Below are 25,862 nucleotides of genomic sequence, written 5' to 3' on the forward strand. Positions count from 1 at the left end.
TTAGTTCAGTAATCTGAAAGGCATGTAGTAAGCAATATTGCTCCAGCAACCAAATGCAACCCGACTGGCGAATTTGCTCACAAATTAAACCACAAACATTTTAGAGAAAGGAATGAAAATAATTTCAGAAGAATTTTGCAGGAAAATCTAATAAGGATTAGCATGGGGCATAGCAAAACTTTGAGATATGATGTAATGATGGAAGGAAAAAGCTAGGTATTTACAGAAAACTTCAAAGTTGAAATTCTGCAGTAACCTTTCTGCACAGAGCTCTGAATGTTAATTCCTTTTGGCAGTTACTGTCATTGTGCAAACTGAAAAAACATAAACAGTCTCAGGCAGTACCTAGAAGTGTTCAAATAAGTCTCGGCAAGTCAGGAATGTATTTCATGGTGTGGATCATATTTACTCTGTAGTTTCTTTATGTATACCATTGTAGAAAAACATACATGATGCAGTGTATACATACAATTGTACCTGTACAAGTGCAGAAATCTTTACTTTCTACGTTAAACCAATATTGAAATAAGATAATCAAGGCACTGAGACAGTCCATTATGTAGGCTCGTTAAAACCCATACACTTCAAATGGCAGCCTGGGTTGCTGTCCTTTAAAAGGCTTCACATGCCCGCCTGAAAGGTCAGCAGAGAAAGTGAAGGTTTGGGTGACTACAGACAGCACTTCTGACAAGGGCTTTTTGTCAAATGCGTACGTGTGAAACGAAATCTTCTGTGTTAAAGGCATAGGAAAAGCTAAATATTTAGCTCCAAACATCCTGCAAATATCGTTTTGCTTCTCGAAGCATGGCCAGAATTTTCATTCCTTCCAATTTGTCCGCTTCCATTTCCATGCTTAAAATGTCCACTACAGCATCACTTACACCATCAGCCATGTGCTTCTTATCTCTGGGGAAAAAAAAAAAAAAAAAAAAAAGAGGAAGAAAATGCATAATAGTGTATTTTTCCTTTTATCAATAGCTTCAGAGACAGGATAATATTGGAAAAAAGACATTATAAAAAATCCCAAATAAAAATATAGCTTGTATGTTGTATGGCAAGATTCTCACTGAGTTTTCACGTAGCTGAACCTTGACGGTAACAAGGGTTTCTCTCAGTCAAACATTCCAGAGTTTTCAGCATGTTGTAACTTATAAGAAAAAAACCCTTGGAACCCTAGTTGAGCTGTCACAGAATAATAGTGTTCTTTTAGGAGGAGTTGGACCTGCTGAAGTATTTTTTGTTATTATATCACCCTGTGGTTCCAACATTAAAAAAACCCAACTCACCTCACTTACTAAGAATGTGATTTTCAATACAACTAGCTGACATTTATTCCTGCAGAAGAACGTACTGACGTTGGGCTCTATATTCAAACAGTTTGTCCATTTATCAACAAGCTTCCTAAAAATCTCGAGCCTCCAGGTACGTTCCCATTCACAAATAAAACTTCCCACTGTAAAATACATGACTATTACAGAGCTTTAGCATTCCGGCCCACCCAAGCCTGGAACACAGCAGAAGACTGCTGCTACCTCCCAGCTGCGCAGTTAATCATCACATGCATTCAAGTATCTCATTTTCTCAAGAGAAATCTATTAGCTTGAAACCTCCTACAGCTTACTTGAATACTAAACAAGAACCTGTAAGTGACTAAAGCGACCAGCGGAACCGTGCGGTTACAAGCTGTACTTTCAAGACGATATTGGAAAAACCAGACACGGTGATGCAATTCTACCATTCCAGGAAGGCTCTTTCAGCATCAGGTTGGTCCTTTCTCCCGGACAGCTCTGTCTTTCTAAAGCCTCAGACTGCTGCTACCTCTGTTCTCTTTCCGAGACAGTCCGCTCTACTCACCCACACACATAGAAGTAACCCCTCTCTCTCAGCAGGACTCTGGCAACTTCCGCCGCATAAAGCCTAATGACATCTTGCACATATTTAGGTGGGGCTACCTCTGCAGCTGAAGAGTCTCTTGAGAAACAAACCTTAAGATGAGTTAGCGTGCCATTTTCAAGAAAACGTTTGAGCTCATCTCTGAAAGGTAATGAAAACTGTTAGTAATGGCTCAGAGATAAGCATTCCCTCGTGAATACAAAATGAATGCTAAATAGTGGACTTGCTTGAACAAATAGTCTCGATCCTGATGCCGACAACCAAAAAACAGCCATGTCTCTCCAAATTCCCAGTCTGTATGTTCTTCTCTGAGCTTTTGCCTAAACAGACCAAAAAAAAAAAAAAAAAAAAAATCCAGTTCTGTTTTATCAAGCACAGAATCTAAAACATCTATAACCTAGTTCTCATTTAAAGTAGTGCTTTAATAAACCTCTGGACTGGCAGAAATGTGAACCGACTCAAGGTAAATATCTCAGTCAAACCCTCCTTATTTGATTTCCTTGATTCCTCACCTTTGGCCCAGCTCAAAATCAATCAGCTTCCAAAGGCGGGGTTTTTTGCCATCGTTTCATATTGGAGTACTCAAGACTGACAGTTCCAAACAGCTCACAAAACAATCCTGACTGCTGAATTAGGAGATCACTACCCTTTATCCTTCAGGGGAAACCCTGTAGAAGCCCCTGGGAGAACTCAGCACAAAGCAGTTTTAGTATGCTTTCCATCTAGCTGTAGAAACCTGCTGGCCTTTACGAGTAACAACTTATTTACTAGCACATCATCAGAAGAGTTATTGCATTTTCTTGAAATAATGCTGAAGGTATTACTTTAGAGAGGTTTTAGCTGCAACTTTCTAGTTACATTTTCAGAGAGAGATTTCATTTATCATTGATTAAATGCTTATGAAATCCTATGAGTCCTTGATAATAAAATGCAAACCACTTCTGAGAGATAGAGGCATCTTTGGGCATTCAGGAGTAAGGATCACACATAATGATTTGGTTAAAGCAGAAGTATGGAGTCAGAAACATCATGTCAAAATTTCACTTTTCTCTCGAATAAAATGGTTTAAAAATAATTGTTACAGAACGCAGGAAACTCCATTATCTTGCCGGAGCTAAGGAGACACATAGGAACGATATGTGGTGGTTACCTATAAAACTTGCAACCATTCCCACCCAAATATTCCACTCTTCCCATTATGCATTTCCTTCCAACGATCATGGTTTTACACATTCTCGGTGACGTGGTGTCCGTCACTTTTGAACAAACATCTCTCTGCCTTGCAAAATTATGCTGCTGGAGCCAGAGGTGAAAAGAAAGGATCTACCTTCCCTCAAATACAAACCCACAAAACCCAAGACTACTACCCAGATGAGGGTTCAGGTGCCAAGCTCCTCATCTGGAAACATCAAAATGTGTAAACTCGCAGAAATAACAGAGTTGGGGGAAAACTTGACATTCATCATGCCAAGACTTTTAATATAGATGCCACTTCCAAAGGAAATGGATTTTGAGTAACAAACTTAGGCCAATCAACACTGTTTCTAACAACTACCAATTTCTTACAGGACTTCCACTAGCAACATAGAGACGAAGGATTTAAATTGTTATTGCTGTTTCTACAATTCACCCAATTCTTCATATATCCACTACGGATATCAAATACAGCCAGATGAAAGCGGAACTTTTACTCATTTGAAAAGCAAATGAATATACAAGCACTGCTTGTTCAAAAATACTAACACTGTTCCTAATCAGTATGTCACTATTACAAAAAGAAAAGGAAAGATAAAAAAAAAAACAAACTAAAGGTTTAACTGTATTTGTAGTAAAAACCTGAGGCTGTAATTTCTTCGACATAAAAAGGCTGCTGTCCAGGTAACCACTTGGTACATACCTATGTTGTAGGAAACCAATAAATGGTGAAATTCCTGTTCCTGGACCAACCATCATGAACGGGACAGATGGGTCTGCAGGTAAGTGGAAAGTATTGTTTGGATGAGCAAAAATAGGTATCTAAAATGAAATTAGATAAAACAGAATTGAAGAATACTCTTAAGCAGTGAAAATATCATGGAATTTTTAGAACCTTCAGGATATTTACACAGTGTATGTGATCACACCCCCTTTCAAATCCTGAGCTGCAGAGTTTATTTTTAATACCACACAGACATTTGGAATAAAATTTCACGTGAATTTCTGAAAAAAACCCACACCATATTTACAAACCTATTGAACTGTCTGGAGGAAAACTAAGGAGAACCACACAAACGTGAGTTTCTGAATATGAAAGTTGACTGCACCATAAATTCAGGGAATACTGTTACAGAATCATGGAAAGTTTGGTGTCGATACTCCAAGGGAAGTAAAGCTAGTTTATCGCTTTTATCAGCAACTCAACCTTTTTTTTACAGGGTGGACGTCTGAAAATATTCCAGTAGAGGTAAAGATTTGTTTATACCAAATTCAAGCCTACTGACACTGAGCTTGCTTTCTTAATTTTCATTAAAGTTTCACGTGATCTCCAAGAACGCATATGGGTGGGGGGAGGCAGGTAACTGAACTTGGAAAATGGCTTGTGTCGTTCCACCAGTAAACTCTAATTCTGATCTTCAGATCTGCCTCTGAAAGAAAGTCTAAATATTATTTTCAGAGGAGCTCTACAACTTCGCTCTGAGGCATGGTTAACATATCGTACAGAAAATGAGAGATTACTATTTTTAATTCTTTAAAAGATTATTCAAGACTCAGCAGCAGCCATAGCAGAGCTTCATCCATTTAAAGTCATAAGCAAACATCTGATTTATTTTGCGTATTAATTATGGAAGGGTTTGAATTTACTTTCAAGTTTAAGGAAGGAATGAAGCACTAGACCAAGTTATTTTAACTTCGTTCTGTAACCCTGAGTGGTTTAGCACTACTCATTTCTTACCGTTTAATTCATTACAGATACTACAGCATTAAACAGGATTATTTTTCTGGTCTCACATTGATAAAAAAGTAGTATAATTCTTGCTGGTGGAGGGCAATATTCGTATTTGTTATACTTACTACTTCAAACCACGCTTGAGTTAGAAGGCTCTTTTCCCTATTAATGATTCCAAACTGGTAATTCCTTTAAAAAACACTGCAATGGTAAACACATTTATACTGTAAAGTGTCTTCAATTCATTTAAGATATTTTTGCATAAGATCACACTCATCTATTTTGTGTTGGTATTCCACATATTTCTGCAGTCTCCGAGAACTGCTGCACATTTATGGATGCTGCATTCTAGCTTGCATAGCAGATGCAAATAGTTTTGAACTTTATTCAGACTCATTTTGTAATAATCCTTTTCTCTTCTTCTTCTTTTCAACGCTATCTCTTTTTCATGTTTCATCTTTGATATACAGCAAGTCAATTATATTTTAAATGAAGAGCAGATGTGAATACTGGAATAAGAGATATGATGCCCATATTAGTCAGTTTGTCTTCTGAGTTGGTTTTAAAACATGAAGATAACTTGTATGGGTTTTCTTCCATTTTGCCAGACCAACACCTTGAATTACTGGCACAGTTTTCCTGTAACCAAATTCTATGCCTTCTTCCATTTTTCTTAATCAAATATACATTAGACTGGCCATAGTTCTTTTATCATTAATTGTATAGTAGATTTTCAAATTTCTAATAACAACCTTACACCCAATAACTTTAAGACCAATTAATTACATAGATTCTCTGACACAAGAGGCAAAAAAAAAAAAGTTCCTTCCCCGAATAATACCTACTGTGCCAAACCATCTCTGATGCACATCAGAAATACCACGGACAGCTGTCCCTCCCCTGTGTCATATCCAATCACCTGGCCTTTGCAAAGGGGGCAAGACCTGACAAGACGTGAGTTTTACAATTTCCCCCCTGCTATTTGCCACCCTTTCCTGGAAGTGACCCAGTGCCTCTCTCCTACAACACTAACGACCACTTAATTGCACAGCGGCATCTTAGTCCGCTAAAACACCCTCCAGGACTTGCTTGGGACTCCAGTGGGGTGGAAAACAACTCTGGCCTTTCAGGAATGGGAAGTTTCTCCATTCGGGTACCCACAGGTGAAGTAAAGTGTAAGTTTAACGACTCAGCAATGAAGCTCTCGACATGTTACAGAGGGAAGGGTAAGCTTACAAGTGGGGTAGAACTGCAAAAAGACGACGGTATATACTGCCAAAACACCCGCACTACATCAGAACAGTGAGCAAAGAAACCTGCAGTTGTTCGAAACGTGAATACGTGTAACGGTTAAGGAGCTTAGATCTAATACTCGTACCTTTGCAGCTGAAGAGCTTCCTCCTTTTGTATCCCGAGTGTTCTGACTGGGGTGCAGTATTGGTGCAACTAACTCGGCAAGCCACCCTGTACACACTCCCCTCCGCGAGACTGCTCTAGCGGGACAGGCAGGGAACTCCACAATATTAAATACAAAACACAGTTTTCCTGGCTGGTATAAGTTTGAACTGCAAAGATAAAAGAATACAAAAAAAAAAAACAAACCAAACCAAAACGAAAACCTGAGAGATAAGCTGTACAGTCTCACAGCAGGTACCTCTGCAGCCCAAACCACCTCAATTAAATCAGGATTCTCAGTGTTCAGCTAACTGTGTGATACTTATATGTAGTTAAAAAACATCTTAAGGTTGGACTCCAGAGGCCAGTGACTACAGAAGGGAATACAAATTCCTACCACATTCACCACGTGTGTGATCTTGTTCTTGAGAACTCGACCAAAGTCTTGCCAGACACTCAAAACAATGTTATTTGAAACAGTCAAATCTTGTGGGGTTTTTTGCAACAGGGACACAATCACTTTCTCCTCAGGCTTTATCCTTCATTCCTCTCTTTATTCTTTCGATTATAACATGCACACACACATTTGAAAAAAACCATACCTAAATTACCAAGGAGATAGAGTATTTCATTACCTTGACACTGAATAGGATCTGGCTTGTAATTTAGGAAGGTGTTCTGAAAAATAAATAAATAAATAAAAAAAAAAAAGGATCACTATTTGATTCACTAATGAGTATTTACACTACAACATATTACAAGCATATTACAATTTCCCTGTAATTTTACTTTATTAACATTCAGTGTTTGTGGTTCAGAAACAAGCTATTAAGTTTTGAACTCTATTTTGAATGTTTTTTACATTTTGGGCAATGTCTGTTAGACACCCTATAAAAAATGAGGCCACAACAGTTAATTTATAGGGTTCTTGGTCAATTAAAAACAACTGTAAGGTGCACAGAAGAAGTGCCAGTAGCTAGTGGACAAGGTGAATCCTGGAATTTAATTTTCCCCACTTTTCATCTAAGAGCTCAAAAGCTCTCAGAATAGGAATTGTTTGATTGAAAGCTTCCTATATATAGTGTCCTAGAAGCAGATGTGCCAGTTCAATTTCGAACAGCTACGAGTGCCTATGCAAAGTTTTCAAATCACAGCTAAAAACCCAGAGACAGGAGTTTACTGGGCATTTTTTTTTCAATTATAAACCCACTACATATTTCACACATACACGTTTATATCTATGTGTGTACATATGTATACATAAAAAGTCAAACTCCCTGGTGCCTTCGAAGGAATGACCTGCATGCAGAGTGCACATTTTGGCTGAGGAGAAGGGCATATTAAAAGAAGGCAGACATGTTGCTAAGTGAACACTGTGGTGTGGAACTGTGACAGTAAGTGAGCAATCCCAGAAAAACTGGGCATAGCAAATTCCAGAAAACATACAGTGGAGTAACAGGGTAACACCCAGTTTAACTGGTTTTCAGCTGTTTCGCCAAACGTCCTGCCCTTTTGCAGAGGTTCCACACAGCACATGGACCCCCTGACATACTTTAAAGATGCTCTGCTGCGTAAGATAGTTGCAAGTCAGAGACAAGAAGAGCTAGTTCAGTGAAATCACTTAAAGATGGCACTAAGCCCATTCAGCACATCACTTCCCTGGGGGAACAATTTTCAAAAAGTTCCAAAATTTCGTTTTATTCAGTTCAGTTGCTACAGCATGTTCCATACCCCCTTTGAAAAGCTAAGTGTTCTTGCCTTCACTGTGAAAATTCGTGTATTTGTATAAAGTAGGGTAGAGCTTGTATTTGCTTTTTTAAATCCCCAAAGTGTACTAAGAAGGAGAGATTTGGGGTAGTCACGGAGAAGATGATTGCAAGAACATAAAACGCCATGTTTTTATTAATATAATGAAGCTTATTAAGAAATTATTTTTTTTTAATCTGGAAAATAACTGCCAGTATTTTCAGATGTATTTGAGATGGTTACAGTTGGAGTCTCATTCCTTCAATGTTTTATATAAGGAACCCAGTAAATGTGTTGGACATTACATAAGTACAAATGTACTGGGAAAAGCTTTCAGTTTTAACAGGTAAAAGTGCAAGCAAATCACATGTAGGCAGGGAAATCAGGAGTTGTAAAAACATCTTTTTAAATTGTAAGCAGTTGATGAACTGTTTCTTAAAGGCCCCAATCCGGCGAACACCCTGCACTTATTTTTTCTGCACAGGGGCTGTCCAGAGTCAACTGAAGCACAGGTATGTACCCAAGTGTTTGCAGAATGAAGCCCAAAGACTACAAACTGGAGAACAGGACTTTGTTCCCCAACCACAGGTTTCGTTCGATCACTATGGATACTACACTATTTCTAAAGCAATTTTCTGAGCAGTTATTTCCCTTTCTTGGGAAATTGAGCATTTAGTCTGATGCACTTTCAGAAACCAAATCTAATTCAACCCGAATCAGTCACTTACCAATTAACAGGTTAAGTGAAGGCTTGCAGCTTGGAAAAGCATGAAGTAAATCCAGCAAGCAAACATGAGAATCTCTAATAAAGCGTGTGTAATCAGAGGCTCCTTGTCTGCTGCAAAGTTCTTGAAGCCTCCGTTTTTCTCCCGCATCACTGGTACATTCTACCAGAGCTCGCAAAAACGCCTGTGGGGAAGAAAGTAAGAGTGAGGGGTAAAAAAAACTTGTCCATTTGGGAAAATGGTCATAAAACTGGGAAAAACTTGGGCTGCCTGGGGACAGGAAGCAGTCACCTGACAGGTTAATGGATAATACAATTTATTTCCCAATGCACACTTTCACCTACTATGAAAAATCCACTTCCACCTACTATGAAAAAACATCAGAAAAACCTACTCAGCCTGAGCTGGGGAGAGACAAATAAACAGGCACAACCCACTCCCTGAAAAATACCAAATTTATGAAAGACTTTCTTATTTATGTATTTGCACTTTAGTTAAGTAAACAGCTCCATAACACAAATTAATTCAAGACAAAACACCATTTGCTAAGTTACAGAAGCCAGGGAAGGAAAAATAAAAAGCCTTAGAAGAGGTATTACTGTAAATAAAGTATGGTATTTAATGAGTCATGTAAATGTCACTGTGGTGTTTTATTTCATACTTTATGCCTATATAATGGTACCGCAAGCTTCTCTTAAGGGAAAATTAAATTGAGCATTGTAAGGTAAAGTAAAAATCAGATGTAGCTACTTACAAGGTTTTTTCCAAAAGCAAGGTGGAAATAAACACATAAGTGCATAAAAGAAAAGTGATCCAAAACACCAAGTGCAATCAGATGACACATTCTACAGAAAAAAAATACTTGGAAAGTAATTGGAGTGTGCTCAGACACTGAGCTTCCAGACAATAGTTTTCAGTATGGAGTTACATAAAGTCCCTTCTACACTGAACAGCTAATAAAGTAGATGGGTTATAAAAACTGGCTTGGGTGACATTCCCCAGCCAGTGCTCTCTGCCTACTCTTATTGTCAAGACAAATTTTCAACACTGTTAACTGCGGTTTTGAAAAGGTTGAAACAATTGGAAGATTCCCTTCTCTTCTGCTGCAAAAATCCACTAAATTGAGTGCAACGGTCCTTCCACAAACTGATTCCCCTCAGAGACCCAACCAACACAACTGTTCAGCTTCATCCTTCATACAAAGTTATCTTTAAAATGCGTTTTGACAATATCAGAAATACACGTGCATTCCCAGTTTCAAGCTTTCAGTTTTTTGCAGGCACAGAATGAAAGGAAAATAATATTCACATGCTGCGAGAACAAATACTACACAGGCAAAAATCTTTCTCTGAATTTTGCCAGGTTACTGAAATGCGAAAGAAAAGCTTTCAAACAGCGTAAAAGCCATCGTGGCACATATGTTTGCATAGAGCAATATGTGTATTTTCAGCAGCAGAACTTGACAGATATGGTTCCCTCTGATTAGAATGAATGTCTTCTCTAAAATGCCTATGAGAACAGGTTCAGCCAGCCTCCCAGTTACCTGGCACCAAACACCTAATACTTTTCTATTTACTTCCAGACTAGTTATGAATCAAGATACTACAGAGTGGGAATAGAAATTTCAGTATCTCGTAGTTTGCCAGATAAAGTACCAGAGTAAAATTTCTCAGAATAAAGTACAAACAGCAGCATACAAAGTGACAATCCTTATTTGGCAAGAAACATGGTAACTGCACATGAATCAAGAATAGATCTGTAAGAACCCATACAGCACGGAATTCCTAGGGATTTCTCTTTAAAAGTACAAACACATAAACACCTTTTTGGGAATTGCTCTTATTTCCAGGCACCAGGTTAGGATGAACTTCAGAGTGCTTCTTTCAGGGATATGTTGTGGACGAGCTGCTCCTAGTTCAGTGGGAGAAAAAAAATGAAACAAAACATCAGCCAGGGTGCAGTCAGGCTTATCAGCTTCATGACATGTACGTCATGCTAAAGCAGCTATTCTAAATTAACCCCAAAAGCAGTATAAGAGCATTTATGGGACAAAACACCTTTAATAAGCTCTGCAGGTCCCAAATTATTTCCTTACAGATCCAACTTGCATGTTGGGATTTCTCCTGACAAGGTTCCTTGGCTTTGACAGGTAGCTACTGATTCTTACTATGCTTCTTTCCATGCTCAAGAGTCCTTTATTACTACAGAATTCTTGCTCCAAGAATATACCTATATAACTTGCTAAATTACCTCTTTGTATCATCATTACTTGACTGAACCCTTGCTACAAAGAACAAAATTTACTTTTAGAAGATGAGAGGCTTGGCATAAATATAATGCAGGAAAGAAGCACCCATTTTCACATTTATATAAACTTCCTTTTCTTGAACATGCTGACAGCATGTTACAAGAAGTACTTAATCCTCTTTTCAGGGTGCTTGTACATACAATAAAAAAAAACCAACTACAGACATCCAGTATTTGAACAACAGACTTTGTACCAGACTGCAAAAAATTTCTGTTTAGTCCTCTTAAGTGATCTCATCTACTTCATCAAATAATTCATAGACAGAACAAAGAGGGGTTGTGAACAAAATTCAGTGGAATTCCTGGTAAATCTTGAAGATGCAGCAGGGGCACAGCCTGCTGTTCATGCTCTTCTCTTCTCCCAGAGTTTTCAGCTCTCTTCCTTCAGTAAACCCACAACCATAACAGTTTGTAGCAACAATTACACATTCCTCAGAAATGTGAATGCGGTTAAAAGACAAGCATCTCAAAAGGAAAGCAACTCTGGAACATTGCTGTGAACTGCAAAGCTGCATTACAGAGCTCAATTCTTCAGTGGAGACTGGCAGCAACAAGTAATTAAGTTACAGTAACTTAATGAGTCTTTGCTCACCAGCACGTTTCCAAAGAAATAAATTTGGGTTTGTTCCTAAGCCATTTACCTTCATAACTGCAGCGGATGGAAGTCAGTGTACAAGCCATGACTGGAGATTCATGGACCAGCAGCAACCTGTTAGGTCCTGGCCAAGTACCCAAAGCAAGTGCAAAAAGTCAGCACGGGTTGCTGTGGGCCACCCAGAAGACTCAAGAACAGAACCAAGAACCTTGAGTCTATGTGCGGCCACCCAGAGCTATGATCTCCTTTTCTGTTATCATTCATGAGGATTCATAAACAGGCATGCCACTTTACGTACAAGACAGGGCAAAATGCTGCCTCACTCACAGTGTCACCTTTTTTCCTTGCTTAGTGCTACATTAGGCAGCCAGAGGTGCAATAACCTGGATTATATACACATGGGATGAGAGCAGAGGTATTCACTCAATTATTTCACCAACTTTGCCTCGGAAGGACTTTTTTTTTTTTCGGTATACAAGAACAATCAAAGGGCTAAGCTACGTTCACTTGGCTATACAGGCTCTGTTCCACACGGGAAGAGTTCATCAGTGGCAGAGCACTTTAGTGCCCTGTTAGGGCAGCTTTGTGTCCTTCCAACATCAGTATGGCCGAAGAAAGGGAGCGACTGTAGGCAGGAAGGAAAGAGCACCTCTCTGTGCCTATGCAAGGAGACCTACACGTTGAACGTGCTGTTGACACTGTCTTTAACTTACAGAGAGATTCAAATTTTACACAGTCAGCATAAAAAGCCAGCATAAAGGGTGTAGCGAATTGCTGCAATTGCTCCCTTTGCAAACGTGCTTGACTCTGTAAAATCTGTAAAGAGTAGAAGTGCCATACCAGTGAAATCCCCCCACATATCCCATCTCTTGCTGCTTGCCTGTGCATGGTTGTTGGGGCCTGGACGAGCCGACGCTGCCTTGAGCTTGAGGGTGCTCAGGACCAGCCCTGGTCCAAAGGGATATTGTTACAAAGCTGGGACCCTCTTGGGATGCTTTTGGCGTGTTTTTTTTTTTTTTTCCTTTGGGAAGAAGCAGGTGTGTCTGGAGGGGGTTGTAGCAGAGGAACAAGGACAACAGGGGTTCCCCAAGAGGGGGGGGGGTGCACAGGAGGGAGTTCAGCACAGTGGGGCTAGATAATAGCCAGAGCACCCCCAGCCCAGGGACCAGGTTGTAACTGATACTGGCTCTGCACTGTACCTAAGTGGTGACCCCTTCCCAGCAGAGGTTAGATACTGGAGTAGGGGTCAAGGATGGGGATCAGCTGGGCCTGGACATCCCACATGATATGTTACAACATGGCCTGTCATGTAAACTCACCTCATCAACAAGGGAGTACTTGCCAAAAAGAAGAACAGGCATCCATTTACATCTCATATATAAGGGACAACTTTTGTTGCTCTCAGTGATGCAGGGAATCTCACCATGGGAGCTGATTTACCCACAGACTGGAACAACAAAGAGCCCTCCCCCACCCTGCAGAACTAAAGGCACAACTCAGCGGCACCATTAAGACACCAATTTCAAGGCAAGTGGAGAGAAGTTCTCACAGGTCCAGCTGGCAGCACACGGGCATACCCTGAACCTGCAGGCTCAAGCTCACAGTCAGAAGCTAACTCATCTATAGCAAAAGCAGCAGCAGCATTCTATGTGTCCTCTCTTTCTTAACAGATCTCCGTGACTTCCAACACACCTTGATGAAATGACAGCTGTGTCCCCAGTGTGCACACCAGCTACTACCAACACAGAAAGGAGTATTTGTTCATGACCAGTGCATCACACCATACCTTTCTTTTTAGTGCCCTGCTTAACCTTTATGCAAACGAAGTACTCTCCTTTTTCAGAAAGTCCCAAGATTTGAAGGAGTTCTTCTACCTCATTGACATTGTTGGGACACATTACATGGAAGGCGTCTCCAGGTTGGTAGTCAAAGACTGTATCCTGTTTTAAAATATGAGTTAATTTCTATTAAATTGCATCACAAACCAAGGCCAAGAGCATTGCCATTCCTAACAGCAGCAATCTTCCTACTATCACAGTCACATATAGGCATATGTTCTTTCACTCTGTACTAGCAATTCACTGTTTGGATCACATCAGAAACTAAATACTCATCTTTTCTTTTCTGGTTCAACCTTACCAATTAGAAAAATCTTTCTTTATCTGGTTTAAACATTTGGACACTCTTTAATAAGAGCTGCTGAGCAGTCTAAACAGAAGGATGTATTATATAATCAGTCCAGATCATTAATTATCGATGTACTTTGTTTTCTGGCTTGAGAAGAGCAGAGAAATTAAGTCCTCATAATTAATGTAAGTTTGTATAGAGACACATTATCACAAAAAGAAAATCTGCTGGTTAAACTATTTGATGAGCTGTGGCTGAAATGACCCCAACTGTTTTTATTTTTCTGGAGCTAAAAAACATCGAGGGAGGAGCACAGTGAAAATCAAAAGGTGTCTCAGACCTTAAGACCTAGATTCTACGTAGCTGGCTGAAGTTCTTGTGTCCAACTGCTAAAACCCTACTGAAGCTTCTGTCTGTTACAGAAACATATAGAATTACACCTGCATCGTTATGTTTCCCTTATGCATCAGGCAAGGTGACTGCACACGCAGGCTGTTGAGAATGCGAGGCAAAAAGGCATAAAATGTTCAAAAGTTTTCAGTGTGCACAGGATACATGTATACATACAACTGTGTGCAAAAAAACATGTCATCTCAGACACTCACTCGCTCAGAATTTTAGTAGACTATTCATAACTGAGATTTAAAGATACCCCACGGAAACTGACACAGATTAGGCTAACAGAGTCCATTAAAAGTTACTGTCAAAAGCACAACATCCCAAAGGCATAATTCTCCAAATTTGGAAAACCGCTCAAAAGCAACGTATTTTCCTTTTAAAGATTTCTTGTAAAGTAATATTGAGCATTCTCTGCCTTTCATCTTCAAACCAATATACAAAATATGATCTTTCCCGAATAAACTAAACCAGGTTTTACATCTAGGGTAACAGAGGTTGACATTTTGGGTATGTTAACAACTCGGATCAAATGAATGCCAGAGGCAGAAACAGTGCTCCAGAGCCAGCAATTCTTATCACTTGACCATACTAGTCAAATTGTTAGTTGTACAGATTACCTACCACAAAGAATAGTCACAATTTACTATACAGTTTCTGAATATCTTCTACGTTTTATACTTACATACTGAATGATCATTCATTTTCAATATTCCCTGCCCGCCCTTCTCCACTGCAAATTCTCTTCCAAAAGGTATTTCAGTCAATACAATATCCATGGAACAACGAGGAAATTAATTTGACACTTTACTTCTGCTCTGACTTCCATGGAGTCATGCCTTTCAGTTAACAAATGAAGCTTTGCATGTACAAAATGGATCAGCCTAAATTGACATACTGTTGTATAGGGAATTATTTTTCTTTTTAAACGGTCAAATTAATAATTTTCCCCCAGTTACGTATTATACATAACACACATGCATTTCACCCTTTATTTTAACCCACTAAAGAAAAAGCCATCACTAACTTACTGCAATATCAAGTTCTAAGAGCAATGCAGTTTTTATCGCATCTTCTCTAGTGAGCTGAACTGCTTTTGTAACTGGCACTTCAAAGATTCTTCCCTCTGAAATCAGTGAGGACAGACGTGGATTCTGAAAAAGAAGGCTTGAAAACTTAGACTAAAAATGCATGACAGCTTACTATGACATACAGGAATTAATGTTGGCACAATTTTTTGGAAACAGTATTAGAAAACAATTCAAAACAATGAGGAAAGCCATTAATCTTCTATATAGATAGAGTGTTTTGCTTTACATTTTAAAAAAAATCACATCTAAGCAGTAACATGCATATATTCAACCATAAAAAGTCAGTAGGCTTGAACAGTCTAATGGGCCTAAACGACTATCAACTGCAGCTAGCTGTTTCCCTTTTTCAAGAGCTGCCTTGAAAATAGCCAATTAGAGAATGGCATTTATGTTAAAACCCCAAAAACTCCTGCCTAATTAAAGGCTTACTAGGTGTACAGAACAGGCATAAAAAGTAAGAACAGAAGCTATTTTAAAACACCATTGCAGATTTACAGTTTAAGACTTTGGGGTGCAGATGGGGCTATAATTACAGGCAATTTATAAGAGGAATTTGAAAAACTACCGTTAAATTTAGAGCTCATCAGCAAACTCCACACTCCAAAACAGCATCATGTTATGCCACAACATTCCTACACAGGTGAAAATGTGCCCCAGGAATTGTTAATGGGCATCAAGAGTAATTCCAGACTATTCCTGCCAAAGACTGTCACTTGAAGATCACACTACAGCCCTCATTCTTCCATCACTACTGTCAGCAAGCTTAATTTGAGGTCAATATAGACAAAAATGAAGAGATGAGAGAGATACCAAATGTTCCCAACAATACTGTGTCAAATGGAAAGGAATTATTCTACCAATAAGAGAATATTGGTTGATGTGAAGATTTCCTATTTAAAAAAAAAAAAAAAAAAAGTAGACAAGAGAATCACTTGAGACCAACAGTTAGAAGTTTTATTATTCTCTTAAATTTTTGACATGGTGATTAACAGCTTGGGCCATATCAAGTTATTAGGCATCAGCTGGACTGTGACAACTGCCTACATTCATATTCCTTCTCAGTCAAGTTCAAGGCATAAGGAGATGAAGATTCAAGCTAAATTGCATTACCTTAGGCTTATCACAAAGGCTTAAGACGCAGACCATTACTGCTGTGCTACTAACAAGCAGCAGCTTGTTAATTCAACCCTGAGACTCAACAGCCCAGGACACAGATCACAGAAATAACCAGAGAGACTGTGTACCCAGACTTCTCTAAAGAGCAAGCGGTCCATTTTGGCAATATACAAATCTCAAACTGATGCATTTCTAAACATGCCACCTTCAGCTGTGCTTGGCAAAAAATACCCATGGTTGTTGCAATGTGAGATACTGGAAAAGGACATGAATTGCAGGGTCATGTTTGTTTTTAAAAGTACGACACATGGGACCTACTCGTTGACCAGGTCTAGCCAACTATGTCAAACATAGAGCCAAAGCAAAAAAACCAAACCTGCATTTGATTCTTCCCAAAGCTCAAGACAACTATCCATCTTTGTATCTGAAAACTGGGCTATAATCTTTAATCTGCCACTGAATTCCAGATCAGCAGATTAAGGTTTTCCAATTTGCTGTTTGAAAGAAAAATTTACTTTTTAATTATTTGTAGAACAGTTAAGGTATCAATATTAGAACCTGATCAATTATTTCAGAGACAGCCTGAATGTATGCTATGACTTTAAAATAAGAAAATGGGCTCTTTTAACCTGTGCTAGTTTTGGCTGGTGTAGAGTTAATTTTCTTCACAGTAGCCAGTATAAGGCTATGTTTTGGATTTGTGCTGAAAACAGTGTTGACAACACAGGGATGTTTTTTGTTTGCTTGCACAGCCTCAAGGCCTGCTCTGCTCCTCACCCCACCCCAGCAGCGAGCGGGCTGGGGGGGCACGAGGGGTTGGGAGGGGACCCAGCCGGGACAGATGCCCCCGACTGACCAACCTCCAATAGTAAAAGTATGACCATGTTTTTACAATTACAAGTTCCTCTATTATTAAATAAGCAGCAAGATTTCGAGCAATCTTACACTCTCTTAAGACATTCTGAAAGTACTAAAAATCTGAACAGAAATTGGACTATATTCTTACTACAGGAAGATGCTTTCACTGTCCCAACGTAAGTCACTGAGGATTTTAATTCTTCCATTCCTGGCACTGCAATGCCCAATTACTATTTAGCTAAATTATACCTTGACATAAGTGTCTATAACTCACATGGTGGTAACTACTTTTTCACAATATAAATGGACCTTTCACTCACAATTTGGAAACCTGCTTTCAGGGACGCATCTCCCTTACGTAGGTAGCCACCTGCTCTTTTAAGCTGTGTGTAGGACTGTACACTCAGGCTCCTAACAGACTTGGAGGCTTCCATCATTCAAAGAGAAGTCCTTACCTCACCATGGGTGTCCTGAAACTGCACCTCTATGTATTCTGGGGGCAAGGCAGGAATATTAAGAGCAGACTGAGAGACAGGAGGGACAGAATGAACAAGTGAAGGTTCGGTGTCTCTAGCTGAAGCCACAAGATTGCTGTCAACCAACTTTTGTGACAGAACACCAGAACTCCTCACTCCTTCAGCTTCTAGTTTCAAGTTCTGTACTTCTGAGCTTAAGTTTAGTTCCTGCACAAGATGCGGGGCTGCAGAGAGCGAGCTGGGAACAGCAGTGACAACACTGCTCATGGCTTCTTCTTTCTGCAATAGAAACGACTCCTCGAGGGCAGGCCAAAGTCCATCAATCCAAGGATCAACCACTACTTCCAAACTGGGAAGGGACCAAAAAAAAAAGGAGATGAATGAATTAGTGTGATTTACTGGACTGTTAATTTACAAATAATGAAAAGACCCCAAAAGCTAAAAACACTATTCATTTTCCATTTTTAATATATATCTGCAGCTGCTACCAAGATGACTTTTCTGTTAAAAAAATATTTTCATTTAGTTATTCCACTATGTAAATTTATGGAGTCTAAAGTGTATAACAGCCTTGCTCTTCCAGTTTCTCATTTTAATTTTCTTACGCTGAACTTTATGACAGGAAGTGGAAGGGATGGTAGCAAAATATGCAACTTTTCATTGTGAAACAGCAACATCAATAGCTTACCCTAGTATTCTATTTTTATTATTTTAGAACACAAGATATAAGTTTTATAGTTATGGCAATGTTTATATTCAACTGTCTTGCATCATCACACACAGAACCGATATCATTTGCAGTTCAAAATAAATAAACCAAGACTGCAGCCTACTGGGCAGAAAGAGCAACAGAACAGGAAGGGAGTTGTTTGCTTACATGATTCCTTTACAGCAGTCAAAAAAGCCTTCTTACATAAACCCTCTACAGTGATCAGAAAAAAAAAAAAAAAAAAAAGAAAGAAAAAAAGCATGTTTTATGGAAGAGAAAAAAAATTGTAGGGTTTGCTTAAAGCAGCTCTACTGCAAGATGTAAGCTTGGATGAAAGTCTGATGTGTCTGTAGAAAGGGATCCTATTACCTAGAACCACACATACTGGGAACAGGATTTATTTCTATTTGCTTCAGTAAACAGACTACATTTTTAAACACCCTCCACTTATTCTGAATTACCTTATTTCTTAAACTGCTAAATACCCTCCATTGTTCCAAGTATTTCACACTTTAAAAATGAAGTTTTATTTAATAGCAATTGAGATTGAAAAGGCATACTGTGCTCAGACAGGACTCACTCCTGTGAGCTGCTGAGTATTCAGGTTCAACTGATTTCAAAGAGGTCAGAACATTTAGCCAAATTCGCATGTAATCATTGCATCCTGAAAAAATAAAATCCAAATTCATTCAGCTCTTACCCTACACAGTCATCTGCTAATCCTGTGGCGTAGAAGTGCTGGGCACCAAGTTCTTGCAGTCGTTGGTCTACTGTCTTTCCACCATTGCAAAAGAACGTGTACTCTGAATCCCCCAGACCTAGGAAATTCAAGGAAAGAGGAATCATGTCAACCAGCCAGCCACCCAGGCTACACAAAGGTCTGCAAAGAGAACAGAGGATTTTCTTGCAAGCAAACAGAAGAATCTGATATAGGAAAGTGCATATTACCAGGACACTTTTATGACCTTTAAAAAAAATTGGTTTTGTCCCAAAGCAGAGATGAAAATGTGGTTCCTCCTTCACAAATGCCAGACACACTCTGAAAACACTTCACTTTCAGTATTTCAGATTTCAGAAGAATGTTGCTTTTGTTTGAGACTTTTAAAAAATACAAAACTTTTAAAAAATACAGGAGAAATGTAAGGAACTGAAATAATTAAAAAGAGTGTAGCTGAAACTGTATGCGAATTACCGAAAGAAATTGCCTCACTTTCAGGTTAAAAATGTTAATATATGTCAACAAAATAAGGGAGAAAGTATTAAATGTAATTCAAACATGTTGGAACCTTGAAAAAAAAAAAAATCAAACATAGGAGTGATTTTAAACAATATGAAGTAAGAAATGTAGGAAAATGTGTATAAGGGAATCTGGTCCAACATCTTCCTCCCCAGGAATCAGAGATTTCTTTGTAGATCTCATTTTCACTGCACTGGGTCTTCTGCCCTTTAACAGCTGTGACGTTCCGTTAAAAGCAGACACTCTGTCCCCAGGTGAACAGCCGCTGTCCTGGGGAGGTACGTTCATGGAGGAACCCAAGATTCTAAGAGACCAACCACACGCACCTCATCCTTAAGAGATGCTTGCCTAACACTCCCAAAGACCACGGCTTAGGTAGGCTTCACCAGTTCTGGAAGTAATCCACACCACTGTTTCACTACACTAACTGGCACAATTTTTCACAGCCTGACCTTATCTTGTATGCAGTTTCAAACCGCTGGATCCTTATTATCCCTGCCTAACAATGGACTACTCCTTTCTCCTTTATAACAGCCTTTTTTATCTTTTTCTAATTTTTTTTTTTTTTTTAAGATTTCTGCTGCCTCTCAAGTATGGCACTTGGAGCGAACACTTCGCTGGACAAGCTGAAATGGATACCATGAATATTTTAAGACTGATAACTTTTTAGACTAGAATCATAAAACATGTAATAACTTAGTTACTATAATATCTGCTACAACAAAAATCAATATCAATACAATGCTTATCTTCATATATGCATACATGCATTCAGTCAGCTGTAAAAAACCCTAACCTTTTCACAAACTGGAACGTGTAACTAGGCAACATTGGAACGTCTTCTCAAAACATTACATGACTAGGAGCCATATATCTCAGACTTCCACATTATATATTCGCTAGAAATTTCCTTCCAGCAGGCACTTTCCTCACTAGAAATTTAGAAGTTTTCTCTCTCCTACCTATGAATTTAAACCTGTCAGGCAAAGATAACCCAGGTTCAAATAAAAGTTTCTGGAGCTTGTTTATACACAACCTGAAAAATCAAGAAACTGACCTTACCACCAGCTCAACTTATAGCAGATGCATTTTGCCCAATCTGTATTTTGCATAACAATCTTTAAGCTGAAGTTACACTCCTTCTATTGATGGGCATGACATTCAAAATCTAAAAAATTATTGCAAATTTAAAGGGATGGGATGATTTTAAAAACTTATTTTTTTAAGAACATTTAAACTGCCTTTCCCCCTGTGTAGAAAAATGTCCAATTCCTTACAAAGACAAGGAAAGTCATCTAGTCCATAGAGACTTGACATGAAATTAAAACTTCAACAATTATAGATAGCTTGTATCATATGTTGTTTATGCAAAGAAAATTAAACTATAAAAAAATTAAATTGGTAGCTTACATTCAGCTCATTTTTGTGACATTCTTCCTCTATTGCTCATAAAGGACATTACACAAAAAAGCTGTTCACGTTATAAAAATAAATGTTTTATAAGCACTTAAAAAACCCCCCAAAATCTATTCACAAGTGAAAAATAGAAAAATTACTCACTGACAGACTAGTACTGCAATAATACAGAAAATATTAAATCACCTAGCAATCCATACTGAAGGTGTGAGAAATGATCAGGTGGTAAGGTCCTGTCTTGAATTTTCTTCACGAACTTGCGGGCAGTGTCTGGTGGGTCTCCAGTACCGGTAGTGGAAATAACAATAACTACAGGATCCTTTTCTGTTTCCAGGTTATACTGCAAGTAACAGAGCAAGTAAGTTACAAGGTGCCACCTGATACTTATTTGTGGGCTTGGATGTTACCGTTCACCCATCCTTTTCCCACAGGTACACAGAGAAATGTTTAAGCTCATTTTACCTGTATTCAAGTAGAGAAGGTTTTTCAAGTAATTAAAAGTCACTTTGGGGATGGAACTCATAATCTCGGTTGGAGTTTTCAAGACCAGATTGGGTAAAGCCCTGAGGAACCTGCTCTGACCTCAGCTGGCCCCGATGCGAGATAACCTCCCGAATTCCCTTCCAACTTGAACTGGCCCGTGACCCCCCCCAAACACCAAGGGGCACCATTCTGAGCAGGCTAGTGCACACGCAAAGCCCGCGTCACAGCTGCACTCACGGAGCCTAAACACACAGCTGCTCCAGCATTTGCTCTGTCGAGTGGAAAAAGGATTGTTACATATACAGTCACAATCACACAGGCGTAATCCTAATAATTTCACGCAGATAACTGGGACGTGGCTGTACAAACGGGATCGTTTTCAAGCTCCATGAGGGAGCTTAGGGATCTGGTAACTGCCATGGTACATCTGTCTTTGCCGCAAAAGAACCCCTGTGCCTTGGGGGAGCTAGGGTAGCTCTGGAAAGAAATAGTCAGTCGCTGTGCTCTACGGTGTGATTCATTCTGGCCCGTTCCCCCAGGCCCCAGCTAATTTCTCTCCTTTGCTAACACCAATCTCCCCCATTTCCCATGGCTTTATGGGGGCTGCTCCCATTACACCAGGCCGGCAAGAACTGCCTGTATCTGGGATTGGGAGGCAGTTCCGTAAACGCGGGTCTCGCGCAGCCATTTGACTGCCCGGGTACAAAGCCCTCTGTCCCTCTGACGACCCAGCTTTCCGCCAGCGCGCCCACAGCCCCGCCATGGCCTACAGGTTCTGAATCACAGGGAGACACCTCGGTTGGGAGTGAGCTCTGGAGGCCAGCCGGTCCCACGCCAAGCTCCCGGCGGGACCAGCTGCCAGCGCTGCATTAGCCCAGCTATGACTCTGGCTGAGAGACTCCGCTGTTCCGGGCAGCCCCGTCCATCCAGAAGAGCTTCTCCACTACTGTCAAACCTGAGTGCATCAGGCTGCAGTCAGTGGATTTTGCCTCCTGTTAGACAGTCTGCTGCTGCCAAGAAGAGTTTGGCTCAAGTACACTGCTATGAGGTCACTCCTTAGCCTCCTTTTTGCCATAATAAGCAACCCAAGCTCCTTTTACTGCTCCCTGTAGGTTTCAGTTCAAACTCTCTCCCAGCATTCCAAGTTGAATAAAATAGTACGGTTATGAGAAAATATAAATAAAGATTGCAAGAGAGGCTATGTTTCATTTCAAGTAGTTTCAGGCTTGTAATTCGAAACTTCAGAGTTTGAGGAGTTATGTTCTAAACTCTTCACTCAATAAATCACTCGAGCCTCATCCCCTCCTCAAGCCATGTAAAAAGTTACCCCTTACACCTCCACTCCAAAAAGGTCAGGAATACAAAGAAACAGATTGTCAGGGGGTTTTGCTGTTGTCATTTTTTCCAAAACCTTCCTGAAGAACCTAAAAGCAGCTGCACAGAGCAACTCCAATTACCATCTGGAACCATGTCCTGCCTCTGACTGTGGCCAATATCAGGTGCCTAGAGAAGCAGAAGCAAAGAGAGTAAGCACGCAAGGATATTCCCCAAGTACTTCGCCAGACTTCGGTGAGTTGTGGTCCAGGGATGTTTCAAACAGAGGTTTTGTCTTTTACAAGTGCAGGCAAACTCCAAGTACACACAAATTCTGGAGACTTTCAAAATCAAAGCTGTAGGTTATGCAAAAAAAGGCCTTACGGGTCCTGTTGCAGTAACCCAGATTTTCAAAACTTCCACAGCATTGTCACAGGTGACGACTGCGTTTACAAATAAGAGCAAATTCTTCAAGTAAAAAAGGCAAGGGTCTACTGGTATCACATAAAAATTTACACTAAACTGTGTTCCACAAAATTCAAAAAAAGATACAAGCTCAGAAAGTAAAAAGTGGTGCATTAGAACAGAGGTGTGGTTAGTTCAGTAAATTCTTGCTTGCTCCACTGCACATTCTCCTCTGCAAACTTAAGGACCTTTTGGAAGCCAAATGTTTGGTGACAGAGGTCCTTCATTAATCTGTGTTAATTACTGGGATGTCTGATACATCACTAGACCAACAAGTACCTTACACAACTACACTGCTTTTTACTCTACCTTCCACTTCTCCCTGTATCATTAGTGTTACATCTTTGTCCCCTTCTCTTTCCCTCAAAAGCACTCCTCCGCTGAGGACAGCAAGGCCACACGACAGCAGCGAGTAGCCTGCTCAAGCTGTGAGTGATTGCTGAAGGAAGAGGACGGGATCAGACACCCAGATATGTCTCATCCGGAGCAATATGTAACATGACGAATGTGCTTGCCCAGGGAACTCATCCAAGGCTGACTACATGCACTGTGACCCAAGATGATCTCCATTTAGCCTCCTATTTTACTGCTCCTACCTCACTTCCACTTCATTTCAGTCCTTCATCAAGCATAGAAAGCAATCACAGTAACCAACCAAAGATTTATAACTTTTTCTCACCTACGTGAGTGTAGGTGAGACACACTCATTGGAAACAGCCAGTGTTTCTGAGGCTTGAACAGTATTTGACCATTCGTTTATGTGTGGCAATGGGATCACATTCTGACTATTGACTGTAGCCACCTATTTCACGCACAGAACATCAAAGCAATCCTTTTAAGCGGTGACAAGGCTGGAAAAATATCCAAGAGCTGCATAATGACAGGTTTTCTAACTGAAAAATGTGGACAAAATAGAAACCTCTTACTTCCTCACCTAAAGCATACACACCCCCCGCTCTGAACTGTGCATGTAGTGGAATAAACGCGCAGATCTAAGATGCCCAAAGGGCTTCAGGAGAGGTTCCACCAAATTCAAGCAAGCTCTCGCTCCAGTACATTACACTGCCCTGCCTTCCCTTCCCCAATTACACTTAAGCTTCTAGAAGCTCTCTTTATTTAGAGCAAAGGGTTAAAAAAAAAAAAAGCTTAAGTGAGGAAATCTACAAAGCTGCAGAAATTACTTTCTTCCTCAGTGCCCAGTTCTCAGATTCTTAATTCAGTACATCTTTCTCCCTCATCAATAACTCTCAGCTCTGAGTCGTCTTGCCAAATTTGACAAAATAGATTTATTCAAGTGGCAAGCCAATAACAGGGCTAGAAATATCCTGCCTGCCACCTTCCTGAAACTAATCTCCAAACGTGTCAAATGCAGAAGAAATTAAATGGAAGAATCTAAGGAGAATCTTCACATTCCCTGCTGGCTGCACAAAAGTCTCTGTAAAACTTTGCTACACACTCAGTGAACATTCATTCCAAAGCAGATGTCCAGCTACCCAACATGTAGCATATCCCCAAGAAAGCAACTTGTTAAAAGGTAACTAAAGTATCTTTATGAAGTTCTCACATTTTCAAGTTCATGAAAAAAACTCTTTTAGGTGTTATTTTCTGCTCATCTCATATGAAATACAAGGCTATCAAGTGTTGTTTGGTTTTTTTAAACGTATGCCTTTGAGGATATACAGGTGGAAGTACTTTGTGAAGGAAATTACAGTCCATATTGCTTTTAGTTACAGACAGACACTAACAGTTTTCAGATCCTTACCCTTGGATAACAACAAATAATAAAACCCCATTTCCTTGCTCCAGACAAGCTTTTTCTTTCTTTCTAGAATATAACTTGAGTGTATCCAGTGTGAACTGGAGCGAGCGCATATGTAACTCAGGAAGACCCCCCAAAAGGTCAGAGTCATGCTGGAGCCCACAGTTAACAGAACGCAGGACCTCAATGCAACACCAAAACAACAGGGGAAAAAAAAAAAAGCAAGCATGATTTCTAACAACAAGAGATCTGACCGGTAAATACAGAACTGATTCACCACCGCATACATAAATAGCATTCAAGAAGTCACTGCACTGTTGTTAGAAGAGAGATCAAAGCTATATTCATTTATTGTTCTAGTAAGAAAAATCACAAGATGTACCTTGGGCAGAAAACCATTAAGCCTCTGCGAGTATTGGTCCAAACTACTGCTTCATAAGAAACAAAATTTAAAACTAGACGCTGTATTTTAGGTAGGTGCATGTGCTCAGCTTTCACAATTACTAACAGCCACCACTCAAGGACATGAAGAAAAATGCAGCTCTTAAATACCCATTTTTCCAAACAGCATGGAGTATCTCACCTTGTCCATTTCACTTATACAGTGCATATCAGCTTCAAGTCCATGGGTACCTGCTTGCTGCCATATTTCCTCAGCTATGGCTTTTGCCTGCCCCTTTTGTGTTGCATAGAGAAGCAAAAACCTCCTTTTTAAATCACAGCACATTTCCCAAAACAGAGCGCTTTTTTTTTTTTTTTTTTAAGACACTGCAGAGGAAAAGAGAAGGGAAAAAAAAAAAAAGTGAATTTATTGCATGTAGAACAGCA

At 39.7% G+C, this 25,862-nt stretch overlaps 1 protein-coding gene across 1 annotated transcript in view; it reads right to left on the minus strand.

Annotated features, from left to right (window-relative positions):
• Positions 1 to 381: 381 nt before the first annotated feature.
• MTRR (5-methyltetrahydrofolate-homocysteine methyltransferase reductase) overlaps positions 382 to 25,862 on the minus strand; it is a 29,994-nt gene continuing 4,513 nt past the window's right edge. Inside the window, exons 3-16 of the mRNA XM_042806642.1 lie at positions 25,618 to 25,802; positions 21,200 to 21,353; positions 19,061 to 19,178; positions 17,631 to 18,000; positions 15,142 to 15,264; positions 13,374 to 13,527; positions 10,508 to 10,596; positions 8,689 to 8,869; positions 6,850 to 6,892; positions 6,198 to 6,384; positions 3,791 to 3,909; positions 2,121 to 2,213; positions 1,855 to 2,034; positions 382 to 906 (exon numbers count right to left, since the gene is read on the minus strand). Coding sequence (XP_042662576.1) covers positions 762 to 906; positions 1,855 to 2,034; positions 2,121 to 2,213; positions 3,791 to 3,909; positions 6,198 to 6,384; positions 6,850 to 6,892; positions 8,689 to 8,869; positions 10,508 to 10,596; positions 13,374 to 13,527; positions 15,142 to 15,264; positions 17,631 to 18,000; positions 19,061 to 19,178; positions 21,200 to 21,353; positions 25,618 to 25,761 — 2,100 coding nt within the window. The 5' untranslated portion in view covers positions 25,762 to 25,802 and the 3' untranslated portion in view covers positions 382 to 761. The remainder of the gene's footprint in view (positions 907 to 1,854; positions 2,035 to 2,120; positions 2,214 to 3,790; positions 3,910 to 6,197; positions 6,385 to 6,849; positions 6,893 to 8,688; positions 8,870 to 10,507; positions 10,597 to 13,373; positions 13,528 to 15,141; positions 15,265 to 17,630; positions 18,001 to 19,060; positions 19,179 to 21,199; positions 21,354 to 25,617; positions 25,803 to 25,862) is intronic.

Source organism: Tyto alba, unplaced genomic scaffold (assembly GCF_018691265.1).
Source record: "Tyto alba isolate M040663 unplaced genomic scaffold, T.alba_DEE_v4.0 Super-Scaffold_48, whole genome shotgun sequence".
Lineage (NCBI taxonomy): Eukaryota > Metazoa > Chordata > Aves > Strigiformes > Tytonidae > Tyto > Tyto alba.